The 16,090-nt window shown below is 45.4% G+C and overlaps 1 protein-coding gene across 2 annotated transcripts in view; it reads right to left on the bottom strand.

Moving 5' to 3' along the window:
- Positions 1-16,090, bottom strand: part of INPPL1 (inositol polyphosphate phosphatase like 1) — a 172,986-nt gene that overhangs the window by 51,813 nt on the left and 105,083 nt on the right. For both annotated transcript variants that reach the window (XM_033949508.1, XM_033949509.1), the window contains exons 10-12: positions 12,091-12,197; positions 7,382-7,484; positions 5,486-5,682 (exon numbers count right to left, since the gene is read on the bottom strand). In XM_033949508.1, coding sequence (XP_033805399.1) covers positions 5,486-5,682; positions 7,382-7,484; positions 12,091-12,197 — 407 coding nt within the window. The remainder of the gene's footprint in view (positions 1-5,485; positions 5,683-7,381; positions 7,485-12,090; positions 12,198-16,090) is intronic.

Genomic DNA, 16,090 nt, shown 5'->3' with positions numbered 1-16,090 from the left:
ATTGCGGCCCTCCAGGAGGGACTTTGACACCCTTGCTCTATGGGAACCCTCCAAGGGGCAGGAGTCTCAAAGTCCTTCCTTGAGTCGGGTTTTCAGGATTTCCCCAATGAATCTGCATGAGATCTATGTGCTTGCACTGCTTTCAATGCAGATTCACTGGGGAAATCCTGAAAACCCGACTGGATTGCGGCCCTATAGGAGGGACTTTGACACCCTTGCTCTATGGGAACCCTCCAAGGGGCAGGGGTCTCAAAGTCCCTCCTTGAGTCGGGTTTTCAGGATTTCCCCAATGAATCTGCATGAGAGCTATGTGCATGCACTGCTTTCAATGCCTATTCATTGTGGAAATCCTGAAAACCCGACTCAAGGAGGGACTTTGAGACCCCTGCCCCATAGAGCAAGGGTGTCAAAGTCCTTCCTGGAGGGCCACAATCCAGTCGGGTTTTCGGGATTTCCCCAATGAATCTGCATGAGATCTATGTGCTTGCACTGCTTTCAATGCAGATTCACTGGGGAAATCCTGAAAACCCGACTGGATTGCGGCCCTACAGGAGGGACTTTGACACCCTTGGTTTATGCATTTCTAAAGAACTGTATGTGGATAAGGCTAAATTCCCGATATTACTCACAAAACTATTAAACAGAATCAGCCCAAGACAGATCCCCGAGGCACTCCACCACTCTGTGTTTTTCCCTACACCAAGAAGCAGTAACCGTCAAGTTGGATCAACCATCAACCATGGATGTCCCCAGGCTGCACAGACCAACTTAGCCTTAACGCTCAGTGCCGTAGCCTGGGTTCAACTCCCACCGTGGCTCATTGCGACCCTGGGCATGAGCAAGTCACTCACCCTCCATTGCTCCCGGTACAAAATAAAGACCTGTACGTAAACTGCTTTGATTATAATCACAGAAAGGAAGTCAGCCCTAGCATTGCTAGCAGTCAGCATTTTCGGTTGGCCTAACCAACGTCAGCAGAGGCCTATGGGACATTATATCAATCTGACTCTGGAATGTTGATGCAGAGAGTCCCTAAATGCTCCTGCACAGAATTCACATCCACGAAGCATCCAGCCTTCTTTGAACCTTTTCTAGCGCCACTATACTTTCTTGAGATAAGGAGACCAGAATTGAACACAATACTCCTGATGAGGTCGCACCATGGAGTGATACAGGGGCATTATGACATTCTTAGTCTTGTTAACCATCACTTTTTTAATAATTCCTAGCATTTTTTTTTTTTTTTTGCTTTTTTGGCAGCAGTGACAGAAGAGACAGTTTGGGTTCTAACGTCTTCCACGTCCTCCTAAGAGCCCGGATCTGGTCCTAGCGATCATCACATCTTCGGGCCAGATTCACCTCTGATGATGAAGTAAAGAAAACGGTGTTCACCTGGCTTCGGGAGCAGCTGAAAAACTTCTTCTCTGCAAGAATACAGAAGCTAGTTGAACGATACAACAAATGCGTGGAGACTATGTGGAAAAGTGACGCGTTCAATTGCTCACAGTTCTTAAATGTATTTTGCCTTTCACCCTCATATATATGTGAAGCAGTGCACAGCTTGTGAATTTGTTCATCTGGGGCCTAAAACTACGAGAGCGAGCGAGAGACAGCTATGTTGACTTAAGTTCCCTGAAGTGGCTTACACTTCAAATGTTTAATTTTTTACATTAAGATAATTGTATGCATGTTCAATTGATTTCTAGCGGTAAGGAAGATGTGTGGAGATAGCGTTTTGGCATTTGCAGCTACTGACACTGCAGGAGAATGCAGTACATTTCAGCAGTAATGGACGACTGGAATGACAGCCACGAGCAAACGATGACAGAATAGACCATTGTGGATTTGAGGCCCCACTTAACATTCTCCCCGAGGAAGTCTGTGGTGAAACGTGACTCGCACCAGAGAACCCGCTGAGGCCTTCAGCACTTTGAGCAATGTATTTGGGGAATCCCAGGCTGCTGCTTCAGTTAAATACGGAGGAGTGGTGGTTCTGAGGTCTGAAAGAAAATGACTATATGGAACATTGGAGTAAGAAGGGGAAACTGATGTATAGCACATTAGTACCTTAGAAACTTGGGTAGAAGTGGACTATTAATTTTCTAAGGTTACATTTGTGCCATTTTTGTGGGTCTGATCAGTTAAATACAAGCCATAAGTATAAATGTTACAATACTCAGATCGTGGAAAGACGGTAAGATTTTTTTTTTTCTGTGCAATGATGATATTAAACAAACTCTTTTGTTGTGGCTGACAATACGGAGTTCACCGCAAAACTGTCATGAACACAAGTCCACCTTGTTCCTTGTGTTGATTCAAACTTTGAATACTGGCTGCATGTTTGGTGAAAACAGTGCTAAACATTCAGACGTAGACTCTCTGAAGACGAAAGTGTTACAGAAAAAATAAGAATAAGTTTCACAGATAAGAACAGAAGAATTGTCATACTGGGACAGAACGAAGGTCCATCAAGCCCAGTATCCCGTTTCCAGCCGTGGCCAAGCCAGGTCCCAAGTACCTGGCAGAAACCCAAAGAGTGGCAACATTCCAGAGCTGAGATTGTGATGTCATAATGCCTCATTCCACCAGTGCCTAAGAGCCAACCTCAGCAGTGATGTCACAGTGGCTTCACTGTCCTATACTTGGCTCATATAAGAACATAAGAGCTGTCATACTGGGACAAACCAAAGATCCATTAAGCCCAACAGTAGCCAACCCAGATCCCAAGCAACTAGCTAGATCCCAAGAAGTAAAATAGACTTTATATTGCTTATCCTAGGAATAAGCAGTGGATTTTCTCAAGCCATCTCAATAAAGGCCTATGGACTTCTCTTTTAGGAAATTAGCCAGACCTTTTTTAAACCTTGCTAAGCTAACCGATTTCACCACACTCTCTGGCAACAAATTCCAGAGTTTGTATTCTTTGGAAATATATTCTCCGGTTTGTTTTTAGTTTCATTGCATACCCCCTAGTCCAGGGGTCTCAAAGTCCCTCCTTGAGGGCCGCAATCCAGTCGGGTTTTCAGGATTTCCCCAATGAATATGCATTGAAAGCAGTGCATGCACATAGATCTCATGCAGATTCAATGGGGAAATCCTGAAAACCCGACTGGATTGCGGCCCTCAAGGAGGGACTTTGAGACCCCTGCCCTAGTCCTAGCATTTTTGGAAAAAGTAAACAAGCGTTTCACATTTACCCTTTCCACTCTACTCAGTATTTTAATGCTCTCCTCATATCACCCTCAAGCTCTGCCCTAACTACACAAGCCTTGAACACTTATGATTTTAAAGTGTTTGAGGCTTGTGCAGATGAGGACAGAGCTTGCAGGAACAGGAAAGGCAGGAAAACAACTTGAAGGGACAGGAAAATGAGTTCCTGCTTGGGAGAACAGTATAGAAAATTGAATAAATAAATAGTCTCTGAGATTGTGATGTCATAATGCCTCATTCCACCAATAAAAGCCAATCTCATCAGTGATGTCACAATCGCTTCATTGTTCTATACTTGGCTCAATTTTACTATATTTTGATTTCTAGAGTGGTGCAGAACATGTGTAAATTACAGAATACTATAATCTTCATTTGTTTGCATGTTCCGTTCATGCTCCACCCAAAAGTCACCCATGCGCATGCCTTGTAGCAAACTACATGCCATCAAAACCTCCTTAGTTAATCCTTTACCACTTGATCCAAATGCAGAGGCATGGCAAGTTCAGATATTTAAAGCTCTGACAAAAAAGATGTGTACTCAACTATATTCACAGTTCTAATGGCAGAAAATTCCAGAGCTAAGGTTTACAGTCAATACATGCCAGTCTTAAGTCAAGGAACGATGAATCTCAATTATGTGGAAAAGCGAGACCTGCAGAAAGGATTTAAGCTTTCTCCTCGGCTAGAGGACAAGAGGACACGGAATGAAGCTAAGGGGGGACAAGTTCAGGACGAATATCAGGAAGTTCTGCTTCACTCGGAGAGTGGTGGACACCTGGAATGCTCTCCCCGAGGAGGTTATTGCGGAATCGACCGTCCTAGGATTCAAAAGCAAACTAGATGCACATCTCCTTACGAGAGGCATAGAGGGATATGGGTGACTAAAAATTACACCAGGTTTACACCTGGCAGGGCCTCCGCGTGTGCGGAACACCGGACTTGAAGGACCGAAGGTCTGATCCGGAGATGGCGCTTCTTATGTTCTTAAGTATCCAGGGTGACACAATAGAAACCACAATGGAAACCACAAGTAATAATCTGAAATTAATCCTGCCTTCAATACATCTTTCATATGCATGAAACACAAACATATTGTTATCTTTCCCAGAAGATCCGCAGACGGCTGTAGTTTGCAACGGTGGTGAGCAGATCGTGGCAAAAAGATGTACTTTGATATTACCAAGTAAGGTTTGAAAACGTCAAATAGGACCGACAACAGATGCAATCTACGAAATGTTAATTTTATAACTAAGTACTTCAGCCATCATGTTAGATGATCCAGATTGATTCTCAAACTTAATTCTTGCACGGGCTCAAAAAAATGCCCTCAATCTGAGACCATATAGGAAGAGGATAGCATGATTGATTTATTCAATTTTCTATACCGTTCTCCCAGGGGAGCCCAGAATGGTTCACATGAATTTATTCAGGTACTCGAGCACTTTCCCCTGTCTGTCCTGGTGGGCACAAGGAGCAGCGGGGGTTTGAACCCACAACCCCAGGGTGCTGAAGCTGTAGCTTTAACCACTGTGCCACTCTCTCCCCCGATTTACCTGGATTTAGTTCAAGTTTGCACTGAAAAAGCCACTTCCACATCCCTTCTAGACAGAGTTCACATCTGAGATAGCCTCACCTGACAATTCCTAATACAGGTTACCAAACAAATACCGTCTTTAAAAATACAGTAACCAATGGTGTAACTGGTGATCAATGGCGTGAGGGGGTCAAATAAACACCAAAGAGTGTCGTTATTAATGTGGACTACCATTTTACCACGAACACATGCAATGAGACCTAGTAATTAATAACCAAGGTAGCCTAGGTTGATAATTCCCCCCACCCTCGATCACACAATAGCAAATATAATTCACAGAATTTAGGTTTCCAAAGCACACAAGGTTTTCTTCTAGAAATGCCAGGCCAAGAAGGGTCCCTGCAACCCCAGCACCTTCCAACTGAGACAGCAAGAGCACATGGTGTGTGGTGTTGAATGCGGCAGAAAATGTCTTTCCAGGTGATCATTCCTGGGGCACCAGAGAAGAGCACGGGGGTCATTTAGCTGGTTCTCCCCTAGATATAGAGAACAGCTGCAAACCAGAGCCTCAGACTTGCTCCAATTTAAGAACCTTAACCAATCGGTTGCTGCTTCTAAACCGAATAATCCTAACCCTCAGCACCAGCCACAAACCTTTCTGCCCCAGAACCAAAATGTTGGCCTTCAGATACACAGCGCATCGGTACACCCCACCTCCATCTCCCCAGCCAGTTTTCCTACCGGTCTGTATTCGATCTCCGTGCAGTCTTTGAGCACCCCTCGAAGGAAGTCAATCCACTCCTTGTCCCCCAGCGAATTCTCTTGCGTCCCAAACACATAGATGTCATGGGGTATCGTTACCGACATCTCATCCAGAGTTTTGCCTAGGCCCTTAGACCCAAGCCAGGAAGTGACGTTCTTCTGAGGAGGTACGCTTCCTGTTCCGAAGGAAAGTGAAGATAAGCGTTCATTGTACACACAAGTCAAGCTGTCATCAGCCCTAGGGCTAAAGGCCACATGGGCCACAGGTACAAAGTAGGCCATGCAGCATTTAGTATGGACTAAGCTTTACTAGAAGGCCTCTTAAATTTGTTTCAGATGTCGATGAACTGTGTAAATATTAGAGCTGAAATACTCTTTGGCAGTGGTCCCCAACCCTGTCCTGGAGGACCACCAGCCGGTCGGGTTTTCGGAATAGCTCTAATGAATCTGCATGAGAGAAATTTGCATATAATGGAGGTGACAGGCTTGCTAATCTGCTCCATGCATATTCATTAGGGTTGTCCTGAAAACCTGACTGGCTGGTGGTCCTCCAGGGCAGGGTTGGAATATGGAGGCCTCGGTTGCTATCAGTGACTTTGAGCGATTGGGGCAGATTATCTTGAGCTTCATACAAAGATATTTATCTGCATAAAATCAACTTTTACCCATATCAATGAGACCCTTTAATTTTCCACCTGGCCCTCTCACTTTATAAATCTACCTGAGTCAATTTTTTTGAGCAGGGGATGGGTTGGAGGCGGGAAATGGTGTCCTAACTTTGGGCAGACGGGTCAGTCCACGTAAAAACTTGCCTGCATAAGTTCTGCTGACTATCCAGGTGTTACCCACTCTGTGGCTTTTGGAATGTCTACCATTAAAAAAAATTTTTTAATAAGTTTTCCTCAAATACAAGTACAAAGGTGGAGTTGATTACTACAGTTTACTCAATGAATTTTTTGCTTATTTCATGTTTGTCCACACACCAGGGCCCCCTTCCAGAATCCTGTAATCACAGGCCCTAACCCAGCCACTAGGTGGCGCTCCTGCAGAATGACTGAGACTCTGTCCTCTCCAAGGGCAGTGAATCCTACCTCTATGGTATCCTCTGAGTGGCTGGAGAGGAGCAGACTCAACTCCACTGCCACTGACCTATCAGGGTGGTCCCTGCTCCACAATTCTAATCCCAGCTCTGCCGCCGAGTCCTTGTGTGACCCTGGGGTGTCCCTTTGCCTTAGTTCTAATCCCCACTTGGTCACTGAGTGGTGAAATGTGCTGCCATGTTTTATATATCAGAGGTGGCTGCACAGATGCTTCTGGAAAGTTTAAAATTTTGACAGTGGAGTCCTGTTTCAAATAAGCTACATAAACCCAGTCTGTTATCTTTAAATATTTCATTTGCTCAGGGTTATTCTCACAATATGAAACAAGTCTAAAATACTGTTCAATGTTTCCTTGTCAAGTTCCCTGGAATAAGTGAGCGTCTGTCTGTTTGTCCAACAATGGCACCAGCCACTGCCAGCCTGAGGAGGAAACAGACTTCCTCTTTGGCAACTACTAACTCTGTGCGTAATAACCTAATTAGACCCTTAAAGGGGAGATGAGAAGAGCCTGTAAGCGATCTAAGCACGGACATCCCCTAGAGCATAGACTCTATGAATCAAGCAGCACAGCCCCTCCCAGGGTAGTCGGGAAGCAGGGCATCGCCCCCTCCTGAAACAGCCTAGACACAGATCTCCCCCTATGGTGCAGCCTAGAAGCGCAGCCCTGCCCCCCTGCTCCCACCCCTCTAGAACTAGCAATCTGGCACAGGTGGTCTTCAGGCGATGCCACCTGTCCCCCACCTCAAGCCAGCAGTGCTCAGAGGCCCTCACTCACCCATGTTCCAGGTACCAATGAACACGGAGATCATATCCGGCTCATCTTGCTTGGAATGTTTGTTTTTCATGAGCTGCAGCAGCTGACAGAACGCTTCCCGTTTCTGTGGATGGGAGAAGAGGGAAGGGAACACAAGGAAAGATTATCATCAAATTGTATGCCCTGGGGGGGGGGGGGTCTGCTTCAGGCGCCATTTTGCTAAGAGCGTGGCACCCCTCTCCTTGCCGCGCTTGACTTCCCCTGTACCTTTTTTTTACTCCCCTGGCTCGAGGTTCCTGCCTGCGTTGGCACTCTCTCTGACGTCACTTCCGGGACCTGCGCTTAGGAAATGACGTCAAAGAGCGAGACGATAACAACAAGGGCGTTCGTCTCACGCCGGAGAAGTTAAAAAAGTGTGGTGCAGGGGCAGGGGAGGGGCACCCTCATCCTTACTATGCCACTGACAAATGGGGTCCCCAAGAAGTGGTTACAGCTCACTAAACACAAAGGTTCTTGGATGCAACATGTAATAAGTGTGAATCACAAACGAGAGGAGAAAAAAACCTGAGAAATGGACAAAAGGATAACTGAGACTTCTCAGTTCCAGATTTCAATCACTGATCCTGGAAAAAAAAACAAAACCCTCAAATTTACAAAACACTTAACTTACTGTATATTATCTTAAACACCGATTAAAAGTGGACCATTTTACGTGAAATTATATACAGTACTCCATGAACTCCACAAATTTCGAAAAACCGCCTGTCAAAAGGCAAAGGTGGCAGGAAAGGGCAGATGGAGCGCCGGCGGTGAAGAAAATCACTCGCGGTCTGCCACAACCGCCTCTTCCTGTAGTAAACTCGGGCTAGGAAGTGACCAGGAAGTTGGGACAGGAAGTGACATCAGAAGGAAAGCCAATGCTGGCACAAGCAGCAGGCTGGAGAAGCTGCTCGCAAAGATTTAACGAGATACCAGGGAAGGAGAGGGTGGGAGGCCACTGCCTCACATGTATCCTACCCTCGCTACGCCACTGATTCTGTATAATCTTAATGTCGCCTCACCAGGCGCACGTGCTGCAGCATCCTGTCTCATCGCGGTGCCTGCATGGGAAGGCCGCTGGATTCCTTAAAGGCGTAAATCCCTGTACATCGAGGGTGTCAGCTTATATACCGCCCAGGAGCTGCTTTGATACGCAGCTCCTGATTGGTGTAGCCCAGGGAGAAGGCAATTCCGGTCCTCAAGAGCCGGAGCCAGGTCAGGTTTTCAGGATTTCCACCATAAATATGCACGAGATCAATTTGCATCTCAAGGAGGCAGTGTATGCAAATCCATCTCATACATATTCATGGTGGAGATCCTGAAAACCTGGCCTGGCTCCGGCTCTCGAGGACCGGAATTGCCTACTCCTCACGTAGGCCAACTTTACTACAGGAAGAGGTGGTCGGAGCAGACCGCGAATGAGTGAGTCCGCGATTCGCGAACCGCAAATTTGCGGGGGAACACTGTAATATATATAATTTTTCTTTTATTATTTCTCAATATACTGAAATGAATTGCTGATTGTGTTGTAATATCTTATAAACAGGTCAGACCTTGCAAAAGGAGTTTAAACCCTAGTGCTGTGGACCAACAAAATACGACTCTGCCGTGCATTCATAAGTAACGCCAAAATACTAGTGCCTCGTGACTTATCTCAGAGTGTGTCCGCTCCCAACGGAGCCCGTTTCGCCGACAAAGTCAGCTTCTTCCGGGGAAACGCAATGGACGGTGGCACTCCGGTCCCTTACGTTCTGCACATTAAATGGGTTTTTGGGGGTTTTTTTTTGCTGCAACCAGCTACAGTTTCACCAGCACAAATGGTCAATGAGGTTCATAGACAACCCCGCTAAAGACAAAGGCGCGCGCCGACAACTGAGCGCAAGGTGGAGGCGCGCGCCGAAGAAAATTACAGTTTTTAGGGGCTCCGATGGGGGGTTTTGTTGGGGAGCCCCCCCGGTTTACTTAATAGACATCGCGCCGGCGTTGGGGGGGGTGTGGGGGGTTGTAACCCTCCACATTTTACTGTAAACTTAACTTTTTCCCTAAAAACAGGGGAAAAGTGAACTTTTCAGTAAAATGTTACAACCCCCCACAATACGGCGCGATCTCTATTAAGTAAAGTGGGGGGGTTCCCCCCCCGCCTCCCCCCGTCGGAGCCGTAAAAACTGTAATTGTCTGCAAACGCCTTTGTCCCGGCGCGCTTTTGACCTGACACCGGTCAACGATGGCGTCTGACTGCGACACAATCAGCCTTTGGCATTTAATAAGCTGTAGCTATTTAGGGGCTCTTTTTCCGTCTCCAGTATTGGATTTAGTGTTGTCCCCAAGAAGTGGCTCACGATTTTAAGAAATACACTAATATCTCTGCGCTTTGCTGTGCTGGTCCAGTAGGGAATTGGTTCAAAGCGCCTGAAGGAGGAACGGTAGATGGTCCGAAGGGACCGTCCAGTCCCATGCATCACACAGAGGCAGCTCTTCCTCAAACCCCATCACCTGTGTTATGGAAAATGGGAAACAGCGAGCAACAGGAGGAAATATTTTTTCACTAAAGCTCTGGGACGCGTTGGCAGAGGTTGTGGTAAAAGCGGATAGCGTAGCTGGTTTTAAGAAAGGTTTGGACAAATTCTTGGAGGAAAAGTCCATAGACATGGGGAAAGCCTCTGCATGGGATGTTGCTACTCTTTGGGATTCTGGAATCTTGATACTCCTTGGGTTTTGGCCACCGTGAGAACAGGCTACTGGGCTTGATGGACCATTGGCCTGACCCAGTACGGCTATTCTTACGTTCTTATGCAGGGGCCTGGCCCTTCCCTTTCCATTAACGGCCAAGAACCACAAAGAGGCGAGACTCAACATTTCTGTATTTCTTTTTCGCACGCACAGCCCTGAATGTATGCGAGGCATGGAAAAAAAGAAACGTGAACCAAATACATTTACACGGAGCAAACAAAGAGCAGTCATACGTTCAAAAATCAATACACCAAAGATTAAAGTTTAAAAAACAGCGTGACCACTTTCAGCTGCTCCAGGCTAGGACAGAGACAACGGGTGAGAAAAGACGGCAGCCTTCTCCAAGACAGCGATGCTGTTACATGGCGCGAGAGGAAAAAAAATCCACCGAGGGGGTGAGTCACTTGTCAACAGCAAGCACCGAGACAGAAAGTGAACACGCTTATGTGGAACATTATTACATGTTAAACCCCCTATGGATCGTTATAAATGCCGGCTTTTCTTAATTATGACGGGAATAGCCACGCAGATGATAACAAGCTATTGGAAGAACTATGATCGACCTAACTTCCCTTTTTGGTGGGCGAACTTATGCTCCAGCTACAAATATGAAGGCTGAGATATCGGGGCATATTAACTTGGTGGGAGGCCCATTGGCATCTTTTATCGCTTCTAAATAGTTGTCATTTCTCTTTAATTTCTGTCTGATTTCCTTCACATCCAGAGTAGGAGGGAGGGGGGTGGGAATGGGATATTATTTGAAATAAGAATGGGTTAGTGGAAGGATTGATATTATTGATTAAGTAAAGGGGGTGGGGGAAAAGATTACTTTCGAATATTTGTAAGTTTAAAGTGCTTTTCTTGATTTGTTATACGTTCAGATTCATATGTATTGCACTGTTACTACTTGAAAATCAATAAAGATTTATTAAAAAAAAAAAAAAAGGAAAGTGAACACACGCAGTGACATGGAGGCTTCACTCTCACACATGGAAACTGTCCTTTCCATCTTTAAAAGGAATAAAATCTGTTTGTGATATCACTCGATTTTTCTCCTAGACGTTTAGAACGATTTGGGATGGGATTCCCTCTTGTGCGAGAACTCTTCTCTCCTTCCAGATTTTCCGTAAATCAATGAAACACTTATTTTAAGAGTTCTTGGAAAATTGCTCTATGGAAAATGAGTTCTCTTCCCTCTAAGATGTTGGACGAGGGTCTTCATTCGTTAGTTATTTTTTCTATAATCTTCGATCATTGATTTTTATATGAACCGAGTCCTTTTGGGGAGATGACACGGTATATAAATCCAAGATTTAGATTAGATAAAAAGTAATATGCAAGCACGCCCCCCCCCCCCAAAAAAAAAAAATTCCCAAGCAGGCCAGTTGGGAAAGAGACCCTGCTAGGCTGGATGTTATCTCTGTAAATGACAGTATTGGGCTCTGGAACTGCTATGGGCAACCATCACACGACAGCCTCCCTGTCCAGTTAAATGAGAGGCCCACCCCTTCCCACTTGCTGCACCCAATGGATGCACAGGGATTTATGCCTTTAAGGAATCCAATGGCCTTCCCATGCAGGCACCGCGATGAGATAGGATGCTGCAGCATCTGCGCCTGGTGAAGATTATACGGAATCAGTGGCGTAGCGAGGGAAGGATGCATGCGGGGCAGTGGCCTCACCCCCACTATCTCCAGCTTGCTGCTCGTGCTGGCATTGGCTTTCCCTCTGATGTCACTTCCTGGCCCCCTGAGACCCGGAAGTGATTTCAGAGGGGAACCAAGCCAGTACGAGAAACAGGCCTGAGAAGTTGCTCTTGGTGGTGGAGATTTAAATAGGTACAGGGTGGAGGAAGGGAGGGTGCGAGTGTGGCATGGTGCTGGTTGTCCGCCCTCCCTCCATTTTTTGTTTTTTTACTACAGCACTGTACAGGATTATGCAAGGTTTCTGTAGGCACTTGCCCGGGCGCTAACGAAGATGAAATCTTTCCTCTGAGACTTGTCCTTCTCCTTCTCAAACACGATTCCCAGCTTGTTCTGCACCCGCTGCGATTTGATGAGCTGGCGGACTGTGGAGGGAGAGAAATCACAGTGACCTTACTATCGGCATTATCCACATTCCAGCTCCTTCTCCCACACAGAGAGGCCAAGTGATCCAGTTCCAGTAGGGAGGCTTTTTCCTAGACACTGAATCAGCGCTGCAGGTTCTACGTTACATCATATTCGAGGTTCTCCCTTCTCAAACGGGATAACTTGATAGCTCTGTGCCTCACAGCTGAAAACACACAAATATTAGGTTTATTAAAAACTTTCTATACAGCATAACAGCCTAAAAAGGATCGAAGCGGTGTACAATATATAATACGCATTGATCAAATTCATTTAAAAATAGAATAGAAAAGAGTAAAAGTAAAAAAAATTAATTTTTTTTCCCTAAAATACTAAGCAATGATAATTCTAATAGCAATTCTAATAAAAACAATCAAATCTCAGTAAACCATAATTAATACATACAGTTAAAAAATTGTGTTTCCATATCAAAAATTAATCATTATGTAAATAGAGATTACAGTCCCAAACTCAATTATTCAATTTGAGAAAGCCAATTGAAAAACAAAATGCGCTTTTAGGTTTCTTCAGCCCAGTGACCAATGGGCTGCAAATACACAGAGGAGGCCACAGCACTGAGGGCAGGTCAACCATTTTTAAGGTGCTGACTGCAGTGGGCCGAATCTGACCCGGAGAGTCAACGCCAGACCTAATCCAGACACTATGTGCGGCACCCGAAAGTGACGCCAGCGGGAGAGATGATGCAGTCACAAGGAGCACGTTAAAGTTGTTGATCATGGCGGTGAACAGCTAGCGGAACGGGGGGAGGGAAGAGGGGCGCGCACATGGTGAGGGGAAGAGGAGGAAGAGTCAGGGGCGGAGAGGAGACTGACTGGTACTCAAAATCCAGGTCTAGCTCCATATTCATAACATAACATCGTATTTCTATATCGCATAACCCTAAGTTCAGTGCAGAGGTGAGCCACGAAACTTGTCAAAGGAATGGAGCATTTGAGCTACAAAGAACGACTCAGGAAACTGGGATTGTTTACCCTCGAAAAGAGAAGACTGAGAGGGGATTTGATAGAGACTTTTAAAATATTAAAAGGATTTGATAAAATAGACCGAGAAGCAGCATTGCTAACATTTTCAGATGTGACACGGACAAGAGGTGATAGCCTGAAACTGAGCGGCAACAGGTTCAGGACAAATGTCAGGAAGTTCTGTTTCACGCAGCGAGTGGTGGGTGCTTGGAACGCACTCCCGGAGGAGGTTGTGGCGGAGACTACTGTACTGGGATTCAAGCACACCTTCATGCATATCATATTGAGGGATACGGTAAAGTCGGGTCTCCAGAAAGGAGTACCTAAATGGGCTGCCGCGTGTGCGGTGAACCGGACTAGATGGACCTCGGTCTGATCCAGTGAAGGCATTTCTTATGTTCTTACATAATTAAGCAAAAAAGAAAGCAGTAGATAACCAATTGGCCAAATACTTAGAAAAAAGATAAGATTTCAATCGTTTTCTAAAATGTTCATAAGAATAAGACGTAAGTAATAGTGGACAAAAAGCTGCTTGAAATGAAAAGGATCTTCGTCCACTATTACTTCCAGTCCTCATATAAAGTTAGAATAGCCTTATTGATATTCTCATTTTATTCGGGGAGTCCCTGCCCAGACTCTACCCTGGGCTGCCCCAATGCTAATGGCTGGGATCGCGGCCCGTAGACAGTGTGCTCTAGGGAAACTCCAGGGATCACATCGACAGTGCGAGTTCAGCGAGCAGGAGCCTCGCTTCCCTTGTTAAATCATATTAAATATTGAGCCCTGTAAATTTAGCTAATTATTTTCCAGCTGGATGGATTCTGGAAGTTACAGGGAAATATTTTTAAAACCAATCAGAGGAAATATTTTTTCATTCAGAGAATAGTTAAGCTCTGGAACGCATTGCCAGAGGTTGTGGTGAGAGCGGATAGCGTAGCTGGTTTTAAGAAAGGTTTGGACAAGTTTCTGGAGGAAAAGTCCATAGTCTGTTATTGAGAAAGACATGGGGGAAGCCGCTGCTTGCCCTGGATTGGTAGCATGGAATTTTGCTACTCTTTGCGATTTGTATCATCACAAAAAAGTGGGTTTCTTTGGATCACAAAAAATTATTATTTTACAGATTTTTAATTACACATAAAAGTGTATCAACTTATGCACAGATTAATACAATAGAAATGACATCCATTAGTATGGATGCCCTAATTTAGAGAAAACTTTCCCAAATAATGAATTCACTAGGACTAGGTTGAAGTATCATATAGAGCAGGGGTGTCAAAGTCCCTCCTCGCGGGCCGCAATCCAGTCGGGTTTTCAGGATTTCCCCAATGAATATGCATGAGATCTATTTGCATGTACTGCCTTCATTTATGCTAATGGATCTCATGCATATTCATTGGGGAAATCTTAAAAACCCAACTGAAGTGCGGCCCTCGAGGAGGGACTTTACCCGTCTTAGAGAGAGGAAGAGAGAATGGTTACTGCGGATGGGCAGACTGGATGGGCCATTTGGTCTTTATCTGCCATCATGTTATAATGTTTCTATAATCATAAAGCTCTATGACAGAGGTGTCAAAGTCCTTCCTCGACGGCTGCAATCCAGTTGGAATATGCTTGAGATCTATTTGCATGGGCTGCTTTCACTGTATGCTAATAGATCTCATGTATATTCATTGGGGAAATCCTGAAAACCCAACTGGATTGCAGCCCTCAAGGAGGGACTTTGACACCCCTGATATAGAGGCTTAAAAGTTCAGTTAGATGTTATTTGAGGTCCTTATCCTGGATATATCAATTGCCATATAATCATTGACGTCAAACCTCCGTCCCACCCTTATACATGAACTCTACGTGTGTCTAACTAGAGAGAACTTTTGGTATATAACTGAAGAAACAGCAACACTTTATCTACATGGCTGTGCGCCAGTTCCAACGTTGGTGAGTGTCTCAGAAAACACCCGAAGCTCCACTTTGTCAGGAGCGTTTCAGCCAAAACAAGCCTTCCTTGAGGGATAATAAAACTGTTGCTGAACTTCACCCTTGTTCTCTAAATGCGCTCCTGCTGCAGTAAGTCTTACTCCTTGGGTTTTGGCCAGGTACTAGGGCCCTGGCTTGGCCACTGTGAGAGAACGAGCGACTGGGCTTGATGGACCACTGGTCGGACCCAGTAGGCTAGTCTTAGGTTCTTATATATCAGCGTTTATCAGTTTGCACGGCACAGACAACTGCTTTCTTGGTATTTCTTCCACCTGAACCAAATTCCTACAGCAGTGACGTCATCAGTCCAAAAAACGGAGTGCAGGATCCAAGGAACAAGGGAATAGGTGAGAAAATATTGGGGAAGTGCTGCTTTTTTCAGTGTTTTATCCACAAAATACCGATTTTATTTATTTTGCAGCTGGGTTATTTATCTGTGTTTATCAGGTAAAACCTAAAATCAGAAGCTATACTTGGGAATTTTTGGCCCTGGGACAGAAATTACAAGAAGCCCATAATCTACATGACTGCAGGAGAGGTCTAACCTATGGGATCAGGATATGGAGACGTAGTCCCGAGGACGAGAACAGGTTGAGGGGGTGGAGCTGGGGGGGGCATAATGGGGTGTGACACGGGCATAAGGGGTGGGGCTGAGTAGAACTGGGCGGGCCCGGGGGCAGGGCTATGGGTCCAGATTTTACAGGAGTAAAATCTGGTTTTTCTGTTCCTGCTTCACAGAGCCTCTTTGTGCCAAGCACTGAAACAAGACGTTCCACACTGCAATCCTTCTTCCTGCTTCAAACAGTCTCTTCCTATCGAGCACTGAAACAAGATGTGCCACACTAAAATCCTTCCCTACTGCAACATTTCACTCCCAGCTGGACTTACTTTCAATT

Source organism: Geotrypetes seraphini, chromosome 6 (assembly GCF_902459505.1).
Source record: "Geotrypetes seraphini chromosome 6, aGeoSer1.1, whole genome shotgun sequence".
Classification (NCBI taxonomy): domain Eukaryota; kingdom Metazoa; phylum Chordata; class Amphibia; order Gymnophiona; family Dermophiidae; genus Geotrypetes; species Geotrypetes seraphini.
The sequence above is the reverse complement of the archived record's forward strand: the minus strand, read 5'-3'. Positions and strand labels throughout refer to the sequence as shown.